The following is a 24,625-nucleotide window of genomic DNA, read 5'->3' on the forward strand; positions in this document are numbered from 1 at the left end:
GCCTGCACGTTTAGACTAGATGGAAGGAATTCGAACTTGCGGAACGAAGCAATGAATGGAGTCGCAACGCGAAGCTGCTCCGTTGCTCTCGCATGAACACAATCCATGATGGTGGGAGGAGTCAGACTCCTAGAGCCCTGGGCAACGTATACAATGTTGCTATCAGAAATGGTGGCCATCTTGAGAGACGTCCTCTGTACTGTTGCCAAGCGCCGCCAACAGCGCCATACAGAGCATCAGCGAGTCCGGAAACAAGGAGACATCACAAACTGTGAGAGTGAACAGTTACAAAAGTTATTACTTACTGTAAGGAACTAGGGGATTGTATTACACTCGCGGGGCAAACTAACAACGAAACCGCAGTGGGGGAGACGAACAACCCTGCTGAAAACGGAGGAGCGGAGCCACATAACAATGGGGTTTGGTGGGGCCGTGATAAGGGCCGGAATAAACAACCAATTGTTCCAGCGTTTAGAAATCCGCTGCCCGCCAAGGACATGATTTATAGCAGCCTGCAGCAGACGGGAGCCGCGACTGGCGAGAGGCACGAGGCATGGGCGGACAGCGGCTCTCTAATGGAAAACAGCCACGCCAAGTTGTAGCGGGCGGACCGAAACATTGCCTTTCACACATGAAATAGGCACGGTAAACCAAAATGACAAAAAGCTCCACGTAATCATTGGCAGCAGAGTAAATACTTATGGGGAATATGCAACTTACTTAGGAGATGGGCTACCAGCAGGCTGGACGCAGGGTGAGGACGTTGGGGAAGGAAGCAGGAGGACGTCGGGGAAGGAAGCAGGAGGACGTCTTCCCAGGCTCACTCTCAGAGAGAAGGGGGCGGGGCTTGGGAGGGTTTTTATAACCTATCCAGTCAAAAGAATGGTGATTGGCCCATTAACACTTGCCTATATAAACAAGTAGACAAGAAAAGACTGACAGATAATTCTCGTTTCTGTTGCAGAGCCAGGCAGACGTGGAGACAGGAGCTGCGGGAAGCCTGTGGGTTTATGAGGACTAGAAGGTGGAGAAAACAACTTAGTCCATTATTTATTATCCACTAGCATACACCTCTCAAACTCTAACCAAACACAACCACGAGCCTAAAACGCAGCAATCCGCACAAACTTCACTACACTGCAACAACAAAACAAATGCCACATAGGGCCTCATTACACGGACGGCGGTAAGGGTTTACTGGTATTTTACCGGTACCGGTAAAACCTTACCGCCTTACTACGAGGTCCCTTTGCGGGTTGGGGAATTTAACGCCTGCTTTTTGCAGGCGTTAAAAACCAACCCGCAAAGGGACCAGGGAGCTAATTAAGGTACCGCAATTTGCGGTGCCGTAATTAGCACCTTCCCCATTCCCATTATGCCCTATGGGGCAAAAATGGGAATGGGGAAGGGCAATGGGGCAAGGGGGAATTCCCGCCCCACCAACCTTGGAATAGGGCGGTAATTCCCCTTTCCACCAAGGCGGTGCCGGTATTTAATAGCACCTTGGTCCACCGCCATCCGTGTAATGAGGCCCATAGACTTGCACAACAGCACACAACGACTACCGACCGTAAAACACCCCAAGCCCAGCCGACGGACCCACCAGGCTGAGGCTGCCAATAGCAAATCACTGCTCTCTTGCACTTTTCCAGCTTATTCCCACTAACTCACCCCCCCCCCTCTTTCAGAGCCGCCAGAGCGCCAGGGGACCACTCCGGTGGTGATAGTGCGCGGTACAAATATTCTTTAACATTAACATTTCCTCCGCAGGACCAGCAAAGGAGAGAATTTCGGAAGAAGCTAGAGGAAAACCGAAGGGGAATTCTGTTAGACTTTCAACCTTAGAAAATTGGACAATATCCTTAATTTTTTCTTTTTGTAAGTCAATAAAGACTGAATTTATTTTGGAAAATCCAGCCTGTCTGTCTCTGTGTCACAGAGTTTGGTGGCAGCGGTGGGATTTAAAACACGCAATGGAAGCCATAATTAAGGCATTAGCCGACGGACAACAACAGCTGCAGCAACTTGTTCAGGTCCATAGTCACCAAGCCCAAGCGGATCGGCAAACGTTACAGCAGGCCTTACAGTTGCAAGCGGAAACCCAAGATGCGCTAAAACAAGTTACTGAAGCAGTAGCTGCATCCAGAGGACCAACACCGGCTCCTACCAACGTGCTACAGAAATATCAACAAGGAGACGATCCAGGATACTTCTTCACAAACTTTGAACGGGTAGCACGTAATTCACAGTGGCCGGTAGAGAAATGGGGACACTTTATAGCTCCCTTGCTGACCGGCTCTATGCAAGGAGCCTACCAGGCAGCTAACCCGAATGGGGATACCACATATGCAGACATTAAGAGAACCATTTTGGAAAGGATGGGGGTGGACCAAGAGGCATACCGCCAAAAACTCAAGAGAGGCCCGATTGTGCAATGGCGAGACCCCAAGGCAGCTGTATTATAGAGTACATGATTTAGCCGATAAGTGGTTAAAACCATCTTCCTGTACTGTTCAGGAGATACTGGAGAAGGTAAAACTGGAACAATTTGTGGAAGCTCTTCCCACAACGATGCAACGATGGGTCAGGCAACAACACCGGCTAACCCTAAATGAAGCCTATCGACATCGCCACTGCTTTCCAAAAGGCAGGTGGAGTACGAACAACTCTGTTGGAAGTGACTAAGTCCACAAACTCATGAGCTACCATACCTATAGACCTCAAACCACAGCACACTGACAAAGGGGTGGCGTGGCCCATCACCAACCGACAGCCACAGTGTTTGACTGCAGAGAATGGGGGCATATTGCCAGGTTCTGCCCTCGAAAACAGAAACCGGAACCAATGGAGATTGGACATGTGCAGAACCGGGAGTTCCGAAGAAGACGAGAGCCGTACTGGTGGATGTCCGTGTTGATGGAATTCCAAGGCAAGGTCTTCTCGACAGTGGAAGCGAACAGACCGCCATCAGACCAGAAGTAAGTGCATCGGGAACCTGGGGGGCTAACATGATTCCAGTGAAAAGTGTACATGATGACACGAAAGCCTACCCTTCTAAGCAGGTCACTCTAGAAGTTAATGGGGTCAGCACACAAATGGAGGTAGCAGTTATGCCACAGATACCAGCCCCAGTGCAGTGTTAATAGGGACAGATTTACCAACCTTCCAAGAGTGTGTTATGGACACGGATTGGCTAGCAGCCCCTTATGCACATACTAATATTGTAGGGGAAAACAACCGGGCACCACGGAAGAGTAGGAGGGAGGTACGGAACGAGAAAAAGAAATGGATGGAAAGGTTCAGTGGACTGGTGGACTGGATTCCAGAGAACAAAAGAGTATCAATTAGAAGCGAGACCCTCATAGACCCAACCTTGAGAAATGTAAGGGAGCAAGCAATAGATGGAAAAAAAGACGAGGAGTACCCCAGGTTTAAGTTCCTGAGAGGCCTTCTATATAGAATTACCAAGGATCATAGCGATCAGGAGGTGGAACCCCTATTGGTACCGGCCAGTTTCAGACCTGCCATAATAAAACTTGCGCATGACGACACGACAGGGGGGCATATGGCCAGAGAAAAAACCCTAGATAAAAATCTGTAGAGATTTTACTGGCCCAGAGTCTATCGAGAAGTGGCTAAATACTGTGAGGAATGTGAGACGTGCCAGAAGTCGAGCCCCATAAAACCCCCTCGACCACCCCTAAAACCCATGCCTCTAATAAAAGAACCTTTTTTAGGGTTGGAATGGATATAGTAAGTCCATTGGAACCCAGTATCCATGGACACCAGTATCTACTGGTAGTGGTGGACTATGCAACGAGGTATCCACAGGCTTTCCCCATGAGAGGGATCAGTGCGGTACAAGTATGCAACCAGTTGGTTCCCTTCTTTGCAAGAGTGGGAATTACGTCAGAAATTGTGACCGATCAAAGCCGTAATTTTGTTTCAGGAGTAATGCGCAGGGTCTGCCAACAGTTAAACATCAAACAGATATGCACTTTCATTTATCATCCACAGACATACAGATGGATTAGTAGAGCGCTACAACAAAACCATCAAGCAGATGCTTCAGAAAGTTATGGCTCCTCCAGGAAAGGACTGGGACAGGGTTATACCATGGGTGCTCATGGTACTAAGAGACACCCCACAATCCTCAACGGGTTTTTCACCATTTGAGTTGTTGTTTGCGCACAGGCCTAGAACAGTCTTAGACATAGCCAAGGAGGAATGGGAAGAACAAGAACAGACAACCAATCTCACTGACTATGTGATGGAGCTACGATCCAGTCTCTCTAAACTACGTGAATTGGCAAGAGAAGATCTAGGCAGATCACAAATGGTGCAAGAAAAATTCTATAACAGGAAAACCAGAGTACGCACTTTTAAGGTTGGCGACAAGGTTTTGGTGGTGTTACCCACCAGTCAAAACAAGATGTTGGCCCAATGGAGAGGTCCTTACAAGATAACGGCGATTCTAGGACCAGTGAATTATATGGTGGAACAACCAGACAGGAGAGAGAAGAACCAAAATGACCACATTAATCTACTTAAGGATTGGAAAGAATCCGAGGAACAGCCCAAAAACGTCAGCGTAGGCTCAGTAGAAGAGCAGGAAACAGCATTTAGCACAGACCAGTGGGGCGCTCAGCTCAAGCCGGAGAAAGGAAGGAACTGGAGGATCATCTGCTTCCCCTGAGAAATGTGTTTTCTTTCTATCCAGGAAAGTCCTCCCTGATAGAACACAGAATAGAAACAGAACCAGGACAAACAGTAAGAATCCAACCATACCGCCTTTCAGAATCCAAACGGACAGCCGTGCAGGCCGAAGTAGAGGAAATGCTTAGGCTAGGAGTAAGTGAACCCTCCAGTAGCCACTGGTCCTCTCTGATCGTGCTTGTACCAAAACTGGATGGTAGTATCAGGTTTTGTATGGACTACCGGAAATTTAATTCCATCTCCACGTACCAAGCATACCCCATGCCTCGCATAGACGAACTCCTCGAACAATTGGGCTCAGCTAGATACATCACCACCATCGATCTGACAAAAGGATACTGGCAGATTCCCTTGAGATCCGAAGATAAAATAAAAACAGCCTTCTCTACTCCTTTTGGATTGTATCAATTTAAGGTATTGCCCTTTGGATTGCATGGGGCCCCGGCTACTTTTCAATCCTTGATGAACCAAGTGCTAGGCCCACACCATCATTATAGTTCTGCTTATCTGGATGATATAATTGTGTACAGCAACTCTTGGGTGGAACATTTGGAACATCTTAAGAAAGTAATAACATCCTTAAAAATAGCAGGGCTTAACATAAACCCCCCAAAAAACATACTGGCTGCTAAACAAATGAGATACCTTGGCTACATAGTAGGGAATGGTGTTATTAGACCACAAGTGGACAAAATAGAGGCAATTGTAAAGTTACCTATGCCAAGCAACAAAAAACAAATAAGAGCTTTTCTGGGGTTCATCGGATACTACCGTAAATTCATTCCTCTCTTTTCAACAATTGCAAGCCCTTTGACAGAAGCTCTCAAATCCAGTTATAACGGGATGTACTCCAGGACGAAAAAGCCTTGAACGCTTTTTTGGAATTGAAGAAAATGATATCTGCACATCCTGTTCTACGATGTCCTGACTTTGGTGAACAGTTTTATTTATAACCGATGCCTCAGGATCAGGATTGGGGGCTGTAATTTTGCAAGGTAGTGAAACAGAATTACAACCAGTGGCTTTCATTAGTCGTAAATTATTGCCACACGAAGTGGGTTACTCTACCATGGAAAAAGAATGTCTAGCAATTAAATGGGCGATTGAAATCCTCCGGTACTACTTGGCTGGACGTCAGTTCACTGTTTTCACGGATCATGCCCCACTTCAATGGCTGTCTGCACACAAAGATTCTAATCAGAGAGTGCTGAGGTGGTTACTTACCTTACAAGAGTTTTGTTTCCAAACCATCCATAAACCTGCGGCATTTGAAGTTATTCCAGACTCTATCTAGAAGTGTTGATTGACCCGACCGGCTCGATGCTTGGGGGGTTATGTGTAAGGACCTAGGGGATTGTATTACACTCGCGGGGCAAACTAACAACAAACTAGCGGTGGCAGAGACAAACAACCCTGCCGAAAACGTAGGAGCGGAGCCATATAACACTAGGGTTTGGTGGGGCCGTGATAAGGGCCGCAATAAACAACCAATTGTCCCAGCGTTTAGAAATCCGCTGCCCGCCAAGGACATGATCTATAACAGCCTGCGGCAGACGGGAGCCCCGACTGGCGAGAGGCACGAAGCGTGGGCAGACAGCGGCTCTCTAATGGAAAACAGCCTCGCCACGCCAAGTTGTAGCGGGCGGACCGAAACACTGCCTTTCAGACATGAACTAGGCACGGTAAAACACAATGACAAAAAGCTCCATGTAATCAGTGGCAGCAGAGTAAACCCTCATGGGGAATATGCAACTTACTTAGGAGATGGGCTACCAGCAGGCTGGACACAGGGTGAGGACGTTGGGGAAGGAAGCAGGAGGACATCTTCCCAGGCTCACTCTGAGAGAAGGGGGTGGGGCTTGGGAGGGTTTTTATAACCTATCCAGTCAAAAGAATGCTGATTGGCCCATTAACACTTGCCTATATAAACAAGTAGACAAGAAAAGACTGACTGATCATTCTCGCTTCTGTTGCAGAGCCAGGCAGACGTGGAGACGGGAGCTGCGGGAAGCCTGTGGGCTTATGAGGACTAGAAGGAGGAGAAAACAACTTAGTCCTTATTTCCTTCCCAGGACCAGCAAAGGAGAGAATCCGGAAGAAGCTAGAGGAAAACAGAAGGGGAATTCTGTTACTCTCACCTTACAAACGTGGACAATATCCTTGATTTTTTTCTTTTTGTAAGTCAATAAAGACTGAATTTATTTTGGAAAATCCAGCCTGTCTGTCTCTGTGTCACACTTACCTTAGAAATGTTCTGCCATTCTGAAAAGTATATGTAACATTCTTCTTTCCTTAGAAACTGTTTCGCCATTCTATTAGAAAGTAGGTGTAAGGTTATTTTACTCGCCTGTAAATTGGCTGTGCCTCTTTCCTAAAAGTAATGCTGTTGGCTTCACAAACTATTTCTTTCAGTGAATAGGTGTAATATGTTTCCCAACTGGGTCTTGCTTACCCAGACTTGCTGTTAGCCTGTACAGAATAAGTCTGCTTTAGGTATACCTACCTAGAATAACTTTAAGTTGTTCTTAAAGTGTAACACTGGGTTTTGCTTTACCTGGTCTGTTTTAGACAGACACAAAAACAGTCTTGGGTGTATACCTGCCTTTAAGTTGCTGATGGCTCCTGTAAAAAGTCTATAGGTTTTACTTAACTTGAGGTAGCTGTTTGCCATCCTAAAAATAAGTTACAAGAGTTATTGCATATCTCAATCTGTGGTTTACTGATCCCAAAAGCTCTTGTAATAGAATATTACATCCTTAGGTTTTACTCACCTAGTCTAACTGTGGGTTATCACAAAAGAAGTTAAAGGTTTTTACTGTACATAGAATAAGTGTTCCACTATTCATAGAAAGTAGACAGAAAGTACACAAAGTATAAGTGATTTCTTGATGTGCGTCATGGTACAACTGCTACAGTCTACTACCCTTATATTACTGAACGTAATCTAAAAGTAACTAGAATTAGACTTCCCTAGAACTCCTGTTCCAAATAACGTTATATGCTTTGGTCTGTGTACCTTCAAGCATAGTGTTGCATTTTTCTATAATGTGTTTATATGACCTGTGATGGTACTCATTTCCCCCAAGATTTATCTGGGCCTATTGTATTTAAATAAACCATTATTTCTACAATACTTAGGGTTTCAGTGTTTCTTTTGACCATTTGTATTACAATTTCTTTTTTACTGATTCTACAGCCCTCTCTCCCAAGATCAGCCTGGCTGCTCGGTTTACGCTACCCTGAACTCAGGTGGTACAGCCTTATACTAAGAGTGGAGTTTTGCACTGCCTTGGTTGAATGGTTGGATTTAAGAAAAACTGTCCTAACGCCTATCTGCTGAAAAGCTGCAAAGAAAGAGGGTTTGGTCATGACTAGCAAGTGCTGTAATGCAGACTTCTGCGGGGTTGGTTAAATGAGTCATGTGATGTTAAGACTTCAAGTCATTTAAAAACTACAGAAAAGCTCAGAGTTGCCGGGAAATATAGTTTATTATGACATGTCTTTGCTGCTGAAAGTAAAGTAAAGTTAGTGGAAGTATGTTATTTGCCTCAGTGTCCTGACATAGAATATGGGCAAGAGAGCATATATATGCTGCTGTTATAATATTGCTTTCTGAATATATTCTACTTGGAGAGAAATTGCAGACCTGTACCGCCACACCCTGACAGTCATTTTGTTCTCTGATAAATCACCTCAACGTTGTGAGATCTAACATCGTACATCCTCTTCCTGTTTGTTTTTGGGGCTAGAACTTCGACATGTTCGTCAGCCATTACAGCAGCGTGAGTGCCCCTCCCTGTGTCCATGTGTACCGGCTCAGTGGCTTTGAAGAGGATCCTTTGCACAAGCAGCCAGAGTTCTGGGCCAGCATGATGGAATCTGCAGGTAAGTTAAACAAAATTTTCTCTGATCTGGATCTTTAAATGTCTTTCTACTCCAAGGTTGGGCCCCAACTCGGGAACCCCAAGGGAACAGGACCTGCTGTTTAAGAGCCTGAGATGAAAAGCAGTTTAGTTTGTAGTCCCATTAGAACTCTGGAACTCTGAATTTTAATCTCCATCGTAGGTTGGGGATTGAAATCTCTGCAGACAATGTAGTTAAGGAAATGTTCTTGTGCAACCCACACGCAATCTTCCACTCAATTGCCCAAGAAACCACCGCCAACCCCGCCCAGATTACCCTTTTAACAACTTCTCCTATCAGCGAAACAACCTGTACCCTTATGCACAGAGTTGTAAGTGAGAAAAAGAGTCAAAGCTACCCTAACCAAAGGCGTGACATAGGGTCACCAGGTTTTGCAGAGGAGCTAGGTAACTGCTAGCTCAATAGACAAAAAACCCACGGATGCGGGAATGACAACAAATGGGTTTTTTATTTTACACTAACAGAGAACAAAGCAAATATACAAGCTGCGCCGTGGCGCTGTATTTCTGATGTTTGTTAATCTGCTTAGAATCACATGTTGTGCATAGGTCCGACATCCAGTGGTCACTGCGGAGTATTGCATTTTGTTTTTCGTAGTCGAAAAAGGGGACGTCGACAAGGCGTGTCTGAAACACTATCCCTATAGTGACGTGCGTTGTACCCACAATCCCTCACGCGTCGAGGTCCCTCAGATTGTTTTTTTCCGCCCAGCTTCTGGTCGCCTTCACGCGGAGCTCCTCGAGAGACATTGCAACTCATCGACCTTTGGTCGTTTTTTCTCATAATATTAATAATCCCTCCCTCGACGCAGTTGTAAGCTCTTCTCCGCCGAGCAAAATCTTCGACGGAGGGTCGAGCGGAGGAAATCCTTCGGCGCTGCCGAACACGTGGCCTGGCCTCGCAGGCCATATACAGTAGGGAGAGTGGGGTCGTGGGACATCTCTGGGTCTTTTCTGAGAATGCCTTTCCCCTTCCTTTCCCTTGGGGTGTTTATCGCGATTTATTGCCTCGGCTATGGAGAGGACACCCTTTAGGTTTTGCCCGCTTTGCAAAGGCAAATTTACTTGGAAGGACAAGCATTCACGGTGTAACCGCTGCTTGCCCCTCGATCACAAGGAGGAAGGTTGCGCGGCTTGTCGGCTTCTTAAGCCTAAAACTCTAAAAGACCGTAGGGTTAAAAGGTGGGCGGCCTACGCGATGTCGAAGGCCGAAGGTTCACCCGCCGCTGCTACCACCGACAGTGACGAGGAACGCGATAACACGACCTCCGCTACGGAAGTCGAAACCCCCTCTAAGGAGCGCTTTCGCGCTTCGTCGTCTGTCCCCGGCCCCGACGGGCTCGGCTCACGCCCTGCTTATGGGGATGAACACCCCGGCGACACTGACGCACACAAAGACTCACATAAGCACACAACCCACGGCTCTTCTTCGGCGCCCAAGGAGAGACGCAGGTTCCACCGGCGGCCTCCTCGGACCGTTCGGGTTCGAAGCCCCTCTCGCAACCGCAGCCGCGACCAGCGACTGGGCTTTCGGCAAATAAGGGCGCCGCCCCTAAACCATCGGCCGGCGCGCATCAACAGAAGGCGCATACCACCGTAGAGCGTTCGACACCCATAGCGTCGAAAACGCAAGCTTCCCCCGACAAACGAGTCGCCGACAAACGAGTCGCCGAAAGCTTGGCGAGGATCGCTGTAGCCGACGCCCAGAAGCGTACGCCGAAGAACACGTCGAGCGCTACGCATAAGTCGAAAGACACGCCGAAAAAGCCCGAAGAAAGGCAGGGACTACCCCCTTCAGTCGGGGGGTCACCCAGCACACCTGAAGGTTTTTCGGAGGGCGACGGGACACTTTCCTCGACGCTTTGGGAGAGGTCAAGCCGTTTCCAGCTAGACGACTCTATTTTTCCCCCGCCAGACGGCTCTGGGGTACCCCATGAAACCATGGAAAGACTCCACCTCTGTATGGAGAGGATGGAAAGGTTTATGAATACCCAGACCTCTCAAACTCCCAAGAGGACTAGAGAAGGGCCTCAGGAGGACCCCAGGGCCAAAAATCCGAGGCTAGTCGATCCCCAGGTGGACACAGCCTCAGACTTCCATAACGTATACGACCTCACTGGGGAGGAAGAATACTTGGAGGAGGAGGATGATTTCATGGACGATGAAGAAGGACAGAACCAGGAGGAATGTCTGGAAGACAGGCCAGACATTATAGAAGAAGGCTTCTGAGAAGACACTGAAGAAGGACCTTCGCACCCCTGGCAATCCCCATCAGTATATTCCGACACTGATGTCCTAAACCTAAATCCTCCTGACAATTCACCGGTTAGGAACACGTCTCCAATTGACGATCAGCCCACTTTCAATGCACTGTTGCGCAGAGCAGCAGCACATTTCGAACTGGACACTGGGGAAGCTCTCTCCAGAATTAGACTTTGTGGAAAAGTAATTAAAGAGAAACCCCCGGTCAGCCAAACCATTCCCCTCCTAGCTTCAGTGAAGAGAAGAATCATCCCTTCGCTGGCCACTCCCGCATTGATCAGAGGGGTCAATCCGAGAATTGAAAAACTTTTCACTCCTTCTCCCTCAGACCCGCTCTACATTAGGGGCCATTCCATTCCGGATTCCCTAGTAGTATCTAATACTAGAAAGAGGGCAGGGGTACCACTTTCCACCAGTGAGGCACCCCCTGACAAGGAGGGCAAAAGGCTATATGCCCTTGCAAAAAGAGTAACTGCCTCGGCTGCCTTCTCAGCAAGAATTGCGAACAACAATTCTTTGCTTGCTAGCTATGCAGACGCGCAGTGGGCCAAACTGCGCAAGGACGCCGAGGAAGCACCGGAGCCTTTACGTACACGCCTACTTTCAACTATTGGCGAAGGAACCCAAGTGAACCAGAGCATTGTAAAAAACTCTCTGGACGCGGCAGAAACAGCGGGACGTTCCCTGGTGCAGGGAATACTCCTTAAACGCCATGTATGGCTGCGCAACTCATCGTTTAAACCGGAGACACAGGCGTCTTTAATAAATAAACCTGTGGAAGACTCTAACCTCTTCGGAAAAGCGGTGGATGAAGCTCTAGAGATGGCTAAAAAAGAGTTCGATACTATCAAGACTCTTGACCAAATCTCTAAGCCCACTACCAGACGCGGCTATGGCAACAAACGCTTTTTTCGTGGCCAACGCCAACAACAACAACAAAGTCAGCATCAACAATACCCTGCCACCAATTACCAGACCAATAGTGGGCAGTACAGCCAAAGAGGCCAACGCCGGGGTAAAGGGAGAGGTCGGGGATCCACCCCCAGAGGCTCCCAAGCCCCCAACAACTCCAAGTGACGCGAAGATTCGCGTCCCCTCCCATGCAACACCGGTCGGGGGCCGGATAACATCCTTTCTTCCTGCATGGGAGGAGATAACGTCAGACCGTTGGGTACTTTCCACCGTAGCCCACGGATACTGTATCGAATTCAACAGTTCCCCATCCTACAGACCCCCGAGGGGACGTCGCATGACACCGGAACATCTTGCCATCCTTCTCCAAGAAGTACAACAACTGCTGGAAAAAGGAGCCATAGAGGTCGTGCCTCTATCTCAGGTAACGGAAGGTATTTATTCAGTGTACTTCCTTGTACCCAAAAAGGATCTAACCATGCGCCCTGTATTAGATCTGCGCCCAGCGAACAAGTTTATCAAACCCCAAAAGTTTCGTATGGTAACCTTACAGGAAGTGATCCCACTGCTTTCTCAGGGAGATTACATGACAACATTGGACATGAAAGATGCATACTTTCATATTTTAATGTTGCCAGCGCACAGAAAATACCTCAGGTTCATGATAGAGGGCAAACACTACCAGTTCAAAGTGCTACCCTTCGGCATAGCATCAGCACCAAGGGTATTCACGAAGGTGCTGGCAGTGGCAGCGGCCCACCTGCGCAGGTTGTCCATCCCAGTTTACCCTTACCTCGACGACTGGCTCATAACAGGGGATTCTTACGAAACATGCTTCTCCAATACCCAAAAGACAGTAGACCTTTTGTTCCAGTTGGGCTTCTCCATCAACGAAAAGAAGTCCAGTTTAGACCCCAGTCAAATCAAGCAATTCCTAGGGGCTCTAATTCAAATAAAGGACGGCCTCGTCTTCCCCTCCAAAGAGAGGGTCCAAAACATGCTGTTTCAAATCCCTCAATATGTGACCGGTCGAGAGGTGACGGTACGCAAAGCAATGCGCTTGCTAGGAATGATGGCGTCGTGTATTTATTTGGTACCTCACGCGCGCCTGCGCATGCGCCCAATGCAAGAGTGGCTCAACAGCCAGTGGTGTCAGGCCAGCGGACTATGGGAGGATCTAGTGGTGGTCTCGCAAGCCTTGGTTCTCTCGCTACGGTGGTGGACAAAGGAAAACATGGAAAAAGGGAAACCCTTTGCCACACCCGCGGCGGAAGCCACTCTAACCACAGACGCATCCCTCACAGGATGGGGGGGCGCACCTATCCCATCAGACTGCTCACGGAGTGTGGACTCCGAACGTAGCATCCAAACACATAAATCTACTGGAGCTACTAGCTGTGTTCAAGGCGCTAAGAGCCTTCCAGGAACACCTACAAGGCAAAACAGTAATGGTCCTTACAGACAGCACCACAGCCATATGTACTACATCAACAAGCAAGGGGGCACCCACTCTCCAGGCCTGTCCAAGCTGGCCCAGAATATATGGAAGTGGGCTCTCAAACAACACATGTTCCTACTATCACTACATGTACCCGGGGAACTCAATCTGCTGGCAGACAGTCTCAGCAGAGATTTCCCCCTGCCCGAAGAGTACGAATGGCGCCTGCACGAAGACATCGTCTTCGACGTCTTCACACAATGGGGATTCCCAGAAATAGACCTGTTCGCAACCCTGGAAAACTCACAATGCCTAAGTTACGCCTCCAGGTACCCCCAGAACCAATCCAAGGGGAACGGTCTGTCGATGCAATGGTCAGGGAAATTTGTTTACGCTTTTCCCCCGACTCCCCTTCTCAACAGAGTGGTGCACAAGATGCACCAGGAACAAGTGACCATGATACTAGTGGCCCCAATGTGGGCACGACAACCATGGTTTGCTCACTTGATGGAGATGTCTCTATCCCCCCCAGTAAAACTCCCCTGCCCGTACAACATGCTGTCTCAGGACAAGGGCAGGACTCTGCATCCATGCCCCCAGAACATGAACTTAGCAGCTTGGCTCCTGAGATCATAGAGTTCGGACATCTACAACTCCCGCAAAGATGCATGGACATCCTCAGGGAAGCCAGAAAACCGAACACTCGCCACTGCTATTCTAGCAAGTGGAAAAGATTTGTCATCTGGTGCAGGAGTAAAAGCATCAACCCTATTGACTGCTCTCCCACACATGTGGTCCTATACCTGACCCACCTATTGGATTCAGGTCTAGTGTTTAACTCCATTAAAGTCCACCTAGCTGCACTTTCTGCATACACCACTTCCCAACTCAAAGTGTCGTGGTGGAGGATCCCTGTTATAAAGGCCTTCATGGAGGGAGTAAAGAGAATACACCCCCCGATAGCTGACCCAGCTCCCGGATGGGACCTTAATGTGGTACTTACCAGACTCATGGGCTCTCCATTCGAACCCATGCACAAAGCATCTCTTAAACACCTCACGCTTAAGACTGCTTTTTTAATAGCTATCACCTCCATCAGGAGAGTAAGTGAACTTCAGGCTCTTTCTATTCTAGACCCCTTAGTTACAGTTCACAAAGATAAAGTGGTTCTACGCACTCACCCTAGGTTTGCTCCGAAATTTATTTCTAAATTCCACGTAAATCAATCTATAGAACTACCAACGTTCTTTCAAAATCCTTCCAATTTGGGAGAAAGGACTCTGCACACACTAGATGTACGCCGAGCGGTCATGTTCTACATGGAAAGAACCAGACCACTGAGGAAGACTAATCAGTTCTTCGTCTCGGTGGCAGCAGGAAGAGAAGGAGATGCGGTTTCAAAATCCACTATTTCTAGATGGATTGTTCAATGCATCACTCTCTGCTATACTCTTGCTAAGAGAGAACTGCCCTTTAGGCCAAGAGCACACTCTACTCGAGGCACGGGGGCATCCATAGCATTCATTGCAAATGTTCCCCTTGAGTCCATCTGCAAAGCGGCTACCTGGAGTTCTGTGCACACCTTTACAAAACACTACTGTCTAGATACACACTCTAGATCTGACTCCCAGGTGGGACAGGCAGTATTACGACACCTTTTCTCTACTGTTCCTTCTCATAACCCACCGCCAACTCCAGGTACTGCTCGCTAGTCTATGCACAGCATGTGATTCTAAGCAGATTAACAAACATCAGAAGAGAATGCATTACTTACCTTAAAAGCATTTCTGATGGTTGTATCTGCTTAGATTCACATGCGCCCACCCTTCCTCCCCGCTCGGATGGAAGGAACATAGACTTCCTTTATATATCTCTCTCTTTTCTGTACTCACTCACGTCTAGAAGGCTCCCTCAGGGCAGAAAAAAATACAAACAGAGGGACCTCGACGCGTGAGGGATTGTGGGTACAACGCACGTCACTATAGGGATAGTGTTTCAGACACGCCTTGTCGACGCCCCCTTTTTCGACTACGAAAAACAAAATGCAATACTCCGCAGTGACCACTGGATGTCGGACCTATGCACAGCATGTGAATCTAAGCAGATACAACCATCAGAAATGCTTTTACGGCAAGTAATGCATTCTCATATGCATTATTGAGCATATTTTTGTCTGCGTTTTTTGTGAGTTAGTAGGCAGAGTGACAAACAGTATAAATTTTCAAGTATTGTTTTAAATGACAATACATTCAACATTGTTTAACATTGTCGTCGACACACAATTTTGTGTTTCTGGTTCGGTATAGATTGGAGAGAAGCAGTGGCTGTAAAACTTGTAGCAGCACTGCTGTGAAAGTACCGAACGGTCTTCAGGACAATGATTTCAAGTCGGGTCAATGTTAATAGAAGGGCGTCCACCATGTGCAGGTAAGTAGCCGCCTTGGTCGTGTTAAAGTTTGTCCAGCAGATGAATTGTCTGGGAGGCTGTCTGCAAACGTCAGAGGCCTGACGCTTTTGCATGGAGATCTTCCCAACAGTGAGAAAGGAGCCACCTGACAATATGACCTCAACAGTTTTTCGATCGACAGCCTGTCTGTAGAGCAGTGAGGACATGGCGTGTGGTGGTGGTGGTGTTCATCGCTGTGTGTGACAGGAATTCAGGACCAATATGAGTGTGACTGGAATTACACTATATAACCATTCAGACTGGCAGATATCCCTGGCTGAGAAGGTTGACTCCTGTGAGCTTCAGGAAAGGAAAGAACTGAATTTGTCCCAGGATCTGTGACGTTTCCCTTGTGTAACCTCCTGTGGCATCCTCTCACTGAATGAGTAGAGATTCACTGAACACAAGGACCAACTTGTTACTCGTTTGTGTGGCTCACGGTCATTGCAGGATTCTACTGAAGGCATAGACTGCTTGAGGTTTAGTCCAAGTAGCGCCTGTCAAGGCTTTGGAGGCAGAGCTGGAGGATATGACTGGACAGACTCACTGACATTAGTTTTGAATAGAATTTTCTGATGCTTGTGAATCTGCTTAGAATCACATGCTCTGCATATAGTCCAGCATCTAGTGGTAATCGCGGAGTGTTGCATCTTTCTTTTGAAGAACGAAAAGGGACGTCGACATGGGCGTGACTCTATTACTATCCGTGACGTGTAGTGTACCCAAAATCCCTCACGCGTCAAGGTCCCTCAGATTGGGTTTTTTCCGCCCAACTAGTTGGTCGCCATATGCGGATCTCGCAAGAATTAATATTGCTCGATATTGTTACTTTGTCCCACGACCTATGGTCGTCTAGTGTTAGGGAGAATTCTCATTTCTGTGCTAATTCCCTTCAACCTTAGAGATCCCAAGCTCTTTTGCTGGACTTTAGGACTTTTAATTTTTATCCCAGAGAGAGTGAGACCTTTTTCTCACTCTCATGTATTTTTGATCTGATTTGGACTCTGTGTTTCTTTTGGTTTTGGAGTCTGACAAACTCCATAGGCATCACTTTTTGTATTGTGACACACAGCACGCTCAGTGCAGTGTCACAGAGAAGTCCTTTGGATTTTCTTAAGGTTTAAATACCTTCTCTTGGGTAAACTGCTGTTCCCAAGAGTAGTAAAGTGAAATCGACTTTACTTACCTGTTTTTTCTATGTAGGTCCAGCACACCCACCTTATGTGAAAGTACTGGGGGGTTACTTAGTAGCCCCTTTTCCTACTTACTCATTTAACATTGTTTATGTTACCTTCACTACTTTTAATGGCTGGTGGCAGTGATCTTTCTACTATTGTGCTTTTTTACCGGAGGCTGAATCCTCAGCTGCAGTATTGTACCCATGAATGCCTATTTTGTCAAAATGGCCCGGGCTTCTTTTTTCGTCATTTCTTTCTTGTGAGGTCTTTCTTGGGTTTTACTCTGCTCGCCAAACCAGGTTTGGTCCCTTTGTTAGTTCTGTCTTTGGCGGGCTTCAGTGCTGAAACTCGCCTCCTGGCTCGAGCGTGTCTGGCAGGGCAGGAAGCGAGTGAGGTACCCGAACCTCCCTGTCATTCATCCCCATGGTTACCTGAATGCACCCAAAGGCGATTGACTGGCTGGCTGTCCTTGGAGGACAGCCACCCTGCTGTGAAAGTGACAGCTAGGCTGCAAATGAATGGGAGAACACCTGCATAAAAGGTGAGGCGTCTCAGACAGAAGGAAGAGTCGACCACTGGACGAAGAATCCAAAGAAAGAAACTGAAAGAGAAGCTTGCTGCACCCTCCTGGACCGTTGGTTTGCCCGATGAAACCCTGCTGCAGTGCTGAAGCTCCGAATTTCGTATCGACTGGAGAAGCCCGGAACTGACAATTTCTTCTCTTGGGTTGGTGGGACCAACTGACCCCAAGATGAACTTTACTGGAACCCCTCTCCTTGCTGGCTGTACTTCTTTGCTGCTGCCGGAGCCTAGTGCCAGGGGTCAGGAACACCAGGAACGAGTGCATCGTCTTTAAGCCAGACACGAGCTTCAGGAAGATCCTGGGGACCCTCCCGAAACAGGACGACCCAAGACTGAGCCACCTCAATAGATTGCTGGACCTTAGAGGCAAGGGGAAATCCACAAGGTGTCCAAGAACTGCGATGGTGCTATTTGCCGGTAGCTGAAACCGCAAAGTGCCACTGATTTGGAAAGAGCCCATTGCCGCTGCTGCCGACCTTCAAACTGCAGTGCAGGCATCCTCCAGACTTCCTCCCTCTTGTCTCCACGATCAGTCGTGGAGCTGCAGGACTGTAACCTGAACAGAAGCTAGCTGGATCCTCTTCTTCCAACCTAAGGTACTGTCTTGACTAAAGGGGTACTTACCTTTTTGGTCTGTAGCTTGTCTGTCTCACTGGAAACTTGCAGTAGCTGCTTTTTCTGCAGAGTTGCTTGCATCTTTGCCTTCACATGCCTTACAGCTTGTGGCACAACAGTGATTATTTTCTACAAACTCTCTATATAACATTGTGCAAGACTTTTGTGCTATCTGACGAAGTGCCTCAGCTCCCCTACACTTTGTTCAATTGACATTGGCTGTCCTGTCTCCCTGCAGACTCTTCTGACCCATTGACTTTGTGTTTAATTGCCCCTCATAGATGGTACATAATTTACCTGTATTGCTGGGAAAGGGTTAACCTATACTTCATTGGGGATTGTAAAGTACTTACCTGTTCAGAGAACTTGTTAACCTGTTTTCCTTCCCTAACCTTTTCTTTTTTCCACAACCTCAGTATTGCATTAAGTGTAAAAAGTGATATATCAATGTCCAGTGTCCTAGCAATTAAAGTCACCTCAGGGTGTAGGAAGTGTGTGTTGACATCTCAAAAGGGTATCTACTTAACTTAAATCTGAGGAAGTCTATTTGAAGTATATTTTATTGTTGCATATTGCCCTTTCTGAAGAAGGCTTATTTTTAAAACTGACTGATAAATAATAATTTTACTAGAAAACCCTGAGTATAAGTGTTATTTGAATACTTGTATTTATGAACCTCTACGTTACATCTCTACAGTTCACATGTACCCCTCTTGAAATAAGCCTGGCTGCTCAGTCACTCTTCCAACTTGTTTCGTACAGACCTATATCAATAGTTGGGTTATCTATTTCCAAGGGGACAAGGCTGGTGTAGTTTCCCACAGGGTTACTACATACAATCTTGCCTAACATCTAGTCTATTGACTGCTTCTTTTCAACGACTGCCTCGTGGACTTCCTGCTGCCGAAGACATCCACTGCTGCTCAGCGAATGGTGTACTGATCGACCGCGTGGCCTCGGCCATCCGACCAGGCACTTCCAGTAGGGAGAGTGGGGCCCTGGGTTTATTCTTTTTCAAGAATGCATTTCCTTTTCTCTTCTATTTCCCTATTTCATCTGGCTGCCATCTACCTCTGCTATGGAGAGGACACCCTTTAAATTTTGGCCGTTGTGTAACAGCAAATTCCTGTGGATGGTGTCCATCGCCGTTGGAATAGGTGTCTAGGTCGTGAGCACGACAAGCGTTCTTTTAAGTCCTGCAAGCTCTTTCGTCCCAAGATGTTAAAGGACAGGCGGACAAAACGGTGGGCGGCCTACGCAATGCAGGCCGAAAGTCATTCCCCCATTGGCGTCTTTGCTTCGGATGACGAGTCCAGCGGCAGCCATGGCTCCTTCCTGGAAGCCGTAGACCTTTTGGCAGAACCCTCCTGTTCCCAGATGCCCGGCCCCAACAGACAGGCTACCGGCTCTGTTATGGGGAGTTCACACCCCTGCGAAAAGGGCACACGCACCACCTAAGCCCAACACACAACCCCTAAGGACTCTTCGACGAACTTGTCGAAGAAGTGCGTAACGCCAACAGGCCTGCCAAAAACTTCAGTGACTTCTGAACATTACGGTTCCGCCTCCTCCGCGCATCCTTCTACTTGGCATGCGACTGGGCTTTCCTCTCACAATGGCGTCCCTCCCCCCCAAATAAAAGCACATGGTCGCCAGCACGCTGTCCAAGGGTGCGCAAGCATCTAAGGCTTCGACGGAGTCATCAACCACACCAACGCAAGTAAGCATTCAGCAGCCGAAAATACGCGAGAGTCTCGCAGCTAATATTTGGGCAGCAGGAGAACACAGGGGCAACCCCTCTCATTGAGATGAGTATTCTGAAACCCCTCAGTCTCTCTCAAAGTCTTTATCAGGAAAATCTTCCCCTTCTGACCAACCTTTTCCCCCCTCCAGACCCTTCTGCATCTTCCATGTGGACTAGGCAAAGATCTGAGAATTATATGGACAAGATGGCCCAGTTTATAGATTTCGCAGATAAATATATTACTTCCAAGAGACCTAGGGAAGAGTACTAGTGCCCCATTCCACAAAAATTGCAAAAGCTTCCCATTCCTACACAATTCCACCAGGAGGTCTTTGATTACTCAGAACAGAAGGATATGATGACAGTCCTTTTGATCAGGACACAGCTGACCACGACCCGGACTGGGATCAGGATCAGCCAGCAGATCAGGGGCCTTTGCTGTCCTACACACATACCCCTGACCCAGACATCATTTGTCTGGATCCACCTTCACCTCAACAAAGACAGTCATCACCTGTGGATGACCAAATGTTGTTTAATGCCATTCTAAAGAGAACCGCAGATAATTTTGAGATCGCTACACGAGTGAGCCCCTGATGCTGATTTTGTTGAGCATATTCTCAAGGAGAAGCCTCCCACTAGTCATGCTATTCCATTACTTAATTCAATAAAGAAACGCCTACCTCCTTCTTTATTGTGCTGACAAGCAAATTCTGTCTAGAGAAGAGATGAGACTTATCTTTTTGAGTAAGAGTCATCTACTGGGCTTAAATGAACAGATGGACTGGAATATATAGCATCATGCCCAGTATTTGTTTTGAGGTCCCTTTGAGGGCCCTGGTCCAGGTTCACCTTTTTGAGTACCCAGTACTAGTATTTCGCTATTTGGTGGCAAATGTACACTCTATTTAACTTTCTCGCCAACAGATAGTGTTGTCGGGTAAAGGAGACAGGATGTTTTGTGTCGGCATGTTTTTGCCGTTATTTAGGTGCAGTGCCAGTCCCTGAGTAAGATGGGCGCGGAATGTTGCTACCACTTGATAATGTTTTAGTATCACATGACGACTATTTTTTGTACGGCCGCCCGCCCTTGTCCTTTGGAATCCCATCCGGCGTTTTGGAGCGAGTTACGAATCGGCTAGTTAGCCAGCGGTGAGTGTTCTAATGAGACGTGCTGTTTTTTTAACATCATTCTTTTAGTTATAAGCACCATAATGACGTGCAGCGATACCAGCACGAGTCAATCCATGGGAACGTATACCACTGACGTGATTATTAGAGCGTTATCACAGTTAGTATCTATTTCACATTGGGAGTTGCGACTGAGCCTTATAGTGTGGTCCGTTGTTGTTGTTTTTTGGATAGATATATTACGGTGGCATCCATCGGAATGACGATAGACGGTGTAACCGTTCAACTAAACAGGCAAGCGTTGACAGAGAATACAGAGTAACAGTATTATTCCAGGTTGGACTTGTTGCAGTTTGGAATACAAGGTCAGTAGTAGTCCGGACCATGGTTTACTGGCTTTCCCAGTTGACTGCATGCAGTATGTGTAACTGGGCCACATAGTGGATAGGTGTTTGAATTTCGACCCCCTGTGTTTACAGTCCGATAGAGTTGGTGTGTGATTGCTGTGATGATAACGATTAACTCCTTATCAGTCTCCAGACAAATTGTTGGTCAGAAACGATACAGCTGTAGGGGCGGGAGTACAGTGTTGTTAGCCCACTTGATCTGGCACTTAGTGTGGTTACTAGCGAGGTATTGTGTCTTTCTCTCTTCCGCTGTTGATATTCATGCGTTGCATAGCTTTCCAGTGTTTGCATATTCTTGATTGCTTGAAACCTGCGATACTCCATACCGGTCACCCCTTTCCATTGCATGCGGCATCCTTGGAGGTGTTAGCAGTCCTGTCCTAATGATTAGGTTTATATGAAGCTAGGCACTCGTTCCAGTATGTAGTAGAGGAGCGGTGCTTCATTTCATCTTTATGTCAGACAATGTTGTTGGGAAACCTGGATAGAGGGTTTTCATTGTGGATGTTCCTATGTGTGACACAGTGTCAGAAGGTGGTGGTGTCTTAACGGGTTGAACCAATTGTTAAGGTCTCCTTGTTACTTCAGGTGGTAATTACACTTGATATTCTTATTTGATGAGGATGAGGGAGGGCGTCCAGTGCCCCCCACTGCACTCTGCCTATTTTTTTTAATGGCAGTGTGTTGACTCAGTCGGTATAATTATGTACACAGTCCGATTGAGTGTGTTTCTGTTTGCAATTATAGGTGAGCCTCTGATGTTGTCTACACGTCTATGCTTCCATATGCCTTTCCTTGAAAATCCCAGACCTACTTATATTGGGTTGGGGAATCTGAATATGTTGTAGGTTGTACTACGTAATATACAGTGAAACACATTGATTTGACTTAAGAATGTTTGTGTTTTGTTGTTTTTCTGCTTATGTCTATCGCTTCATAACGATAGGACATTAGATTGTATTTTAGAGTGTGGTCTCTTTTTTAGAATGTGATGTTATTAGCATATTAGATAACAGTGATGCAAGGATGTTTGGCTGTTTGTGTGAGAATGAGGTATGTCTGGAGTATGTTATCAAGGAATGTTAGAGGATCATGTGTATGTGTTGATAAGGTGACTATCTCAGCACTTTATAGGATCTTTTTTATGTATCGCAATTGTTGTGGCACATTGATTATTTTAGAATTCAATTGTTTAAAATTTTATTTTGAATATGTATGAACTAATACAATTTTTATGTATTCTGAATTTGGAGTGAAGTGAATAGAATTGTTTCACATCACATGCTTATGTATTCTGATCAATGATACCTTATGGTATGTTTTTGTGAGGTATTGGTTGTATAGACATGTGTCCATGTCTGGCGTTCACCCATAGAAACACAGGTGCTGTGATCTCTTTTTGTTTAGGCAGATATTTTGGTACGTTCCAGGATAGATCACAGTACTGAGATAAACCTGGTATCTCCTGTTTGCTATTATCCTTCTTTATTGTCACCATCCCTCACAAGGGCAGTCAACCCTCGGATTGATCTGTTGTTCCGCCCCTCTCCATCTGACCCTATGTGTATACAAGGTCATGCCACACCGGACTCCCTGGTTGTTAAAACCACTAGAAAGAAGACAGGGGTTCCACTATCCACAGCGGAAACTCCCCCGGATAAAGATTGCAAAAAATGTTATGCCCTAGGGAAACTTATTTCTACTTCTGCGGCCTATTCTACCAGAATACCTAACCATACAACCCTCCTTGCTAGTTACAGCGACGTCCAATGGGGCCTGCTCCAGGAAGGCCTTCAAGATGTCCCAGAGCCCACGCGATCACGCCTGCTGGCGTTTGTGACCGAGGACAGGCAGGTGACCCATAATATATTAAAGAACACTAGACGCTGCTGAGACGCTTCTGAGACGCTGCTAGCCCAGGGGACTCTTCTTATGAGACACCTGGCTGATGAATTCAGGCTTCAAACCAGAGACTCCAGGGTCTCTGATTAACAAACCTGTCGAAGACTCTACTTATTTGGCAAGGCTGTCGCTAACGCCCTAGCGACTGCTAAGAAAGAGCATGAGGCGCTGAAATCACTCAGCCAGATCACGGCAAAGCCCTTCCACCTAGGAGGAGGCTCCAATTCTCGCTGCTCCTTTCGTGGTCAATCTTTCTCCCGGTCTCCCCATGGTCAATATTGTTCCGGAAGCACCCCATGGTCCTCTGGCCAAGGCTCATCTGGTAACACCCAGTATCAGCAGAGAGGTCAACGTAGAGGCTGGAACTCTACTCCAAGAGGCTCCCTGGTCTATCACCTCAAAGTGACTTGCCGGTTCGGGTCCCCTCCCATGCCTCCCCGGTCGGGGCATGCTTGTCATCATTCATTCACGCATGGGATGGGATCACATCAGACCAGTGGGTGTTAAAAACCGTCACCCACGGCTACTGCATCGAGTTCCACCGGCCACCTCGATACCACCCACCGAAGAGCAGACACCTATCACCAGCACACCTGCAAATCCTGCTGGAAGAGGTGCAGATCCTTCTGGACAAGGGTGCCGTAGAAGTCGTCCCCATTCACCAGGTAAACAAGGGTATTTATTCAGTGTATTTCCTTGTGCCCAAGAAGGATCTCACCATGCGCCCTGTGCTAGACCTGCACCCGGGGAGTGGGGGGGAGATAGTCGTTGTAGGATATCCTTTACCCCAGCCGAAATTCAGGGATATGTAGCTGTATCTGGAATAGCTACCTCGACCTCAAAAAACCTTGATTTGCCCCCACCATAGCCCTCACTCAATTTGTGAACCCCAATCTCGGGTACACCAACCGTGCCAGATGAAGGGGATAACCCCTCAACCTCCTCTTGATGGACTAAAGAAGATCTACCCGTCCCATGGTAGAGCTGTACCTCACCCGAGATGGAGGCCCCCTTGCGGGGTCCCCAAACAGACTCAATTTGTTCTGTGATTCCCTGAGAGGGGTGCTCTTCCCTCCCAGCAATGGTAGGGATTAAGGTGGGGATTCGAGATGAGGATAGTACAGCGAGACTCTTAGAAAAAGAGGATTTAAAACCATCCTTTAATGGATAAGTAGCACAAGGTGCCTCAACAGACTCTGGAGCCTTTAGGGCCCCAGATACTGTCCTCCCCTACAGCCACTCCACCAGCAGTAATTTTCCCATCTAAAGTCTGTTTGATTCATAGAGTCCGTTTTCTTAACTGCTGGTGGTGAGGCCGATATTGGGGATTCAAGTTCTGCAACGGGAGACAGGCCAGTGCGAAACGGGG

General features: G+C 47.3%; 1 protein-coding gene across 3 annotated transcripts in view; it reads left to right on the forward strand.

Moving 5' to 3' along the window:
• The window catches only part of DPP9 (dipeptidyl peptidase 9), a 1,325,370-nt gene that overhangs the window by 848,771 nt on the left and 451,974 nt on the right, over positions 1–24,625 (forward strand). For all 3 annotated transcript variants that reach the window (XM_069649353.1, XM_069649354.1, XM_069649355.1), the window contains one exon: positions 8,466–8,601. In XM_069649353.1, coding sequence (XP_069505454.1) covers positions 8,466–8,601 — 136 coding nt within the window. The remainder of the gene's footprint in view (positions 1–8,465; positions 8,602–24,625) is intronic.

This window comes from Ambystoma mexicanum, chromosome 1p, assembly GCF_040938575.1.
Source record: "Ambystoma mexicanum isolate Mex_15411 chromosome 1p, UKY_AmexF1_1, whole genome shotgun sequence".
NCBI lineage: Eukaryota > Metazoa > Chordata > Amphibia > Caudata > Ambystomatidae > Ambystoma > Ambystoma mexicanum.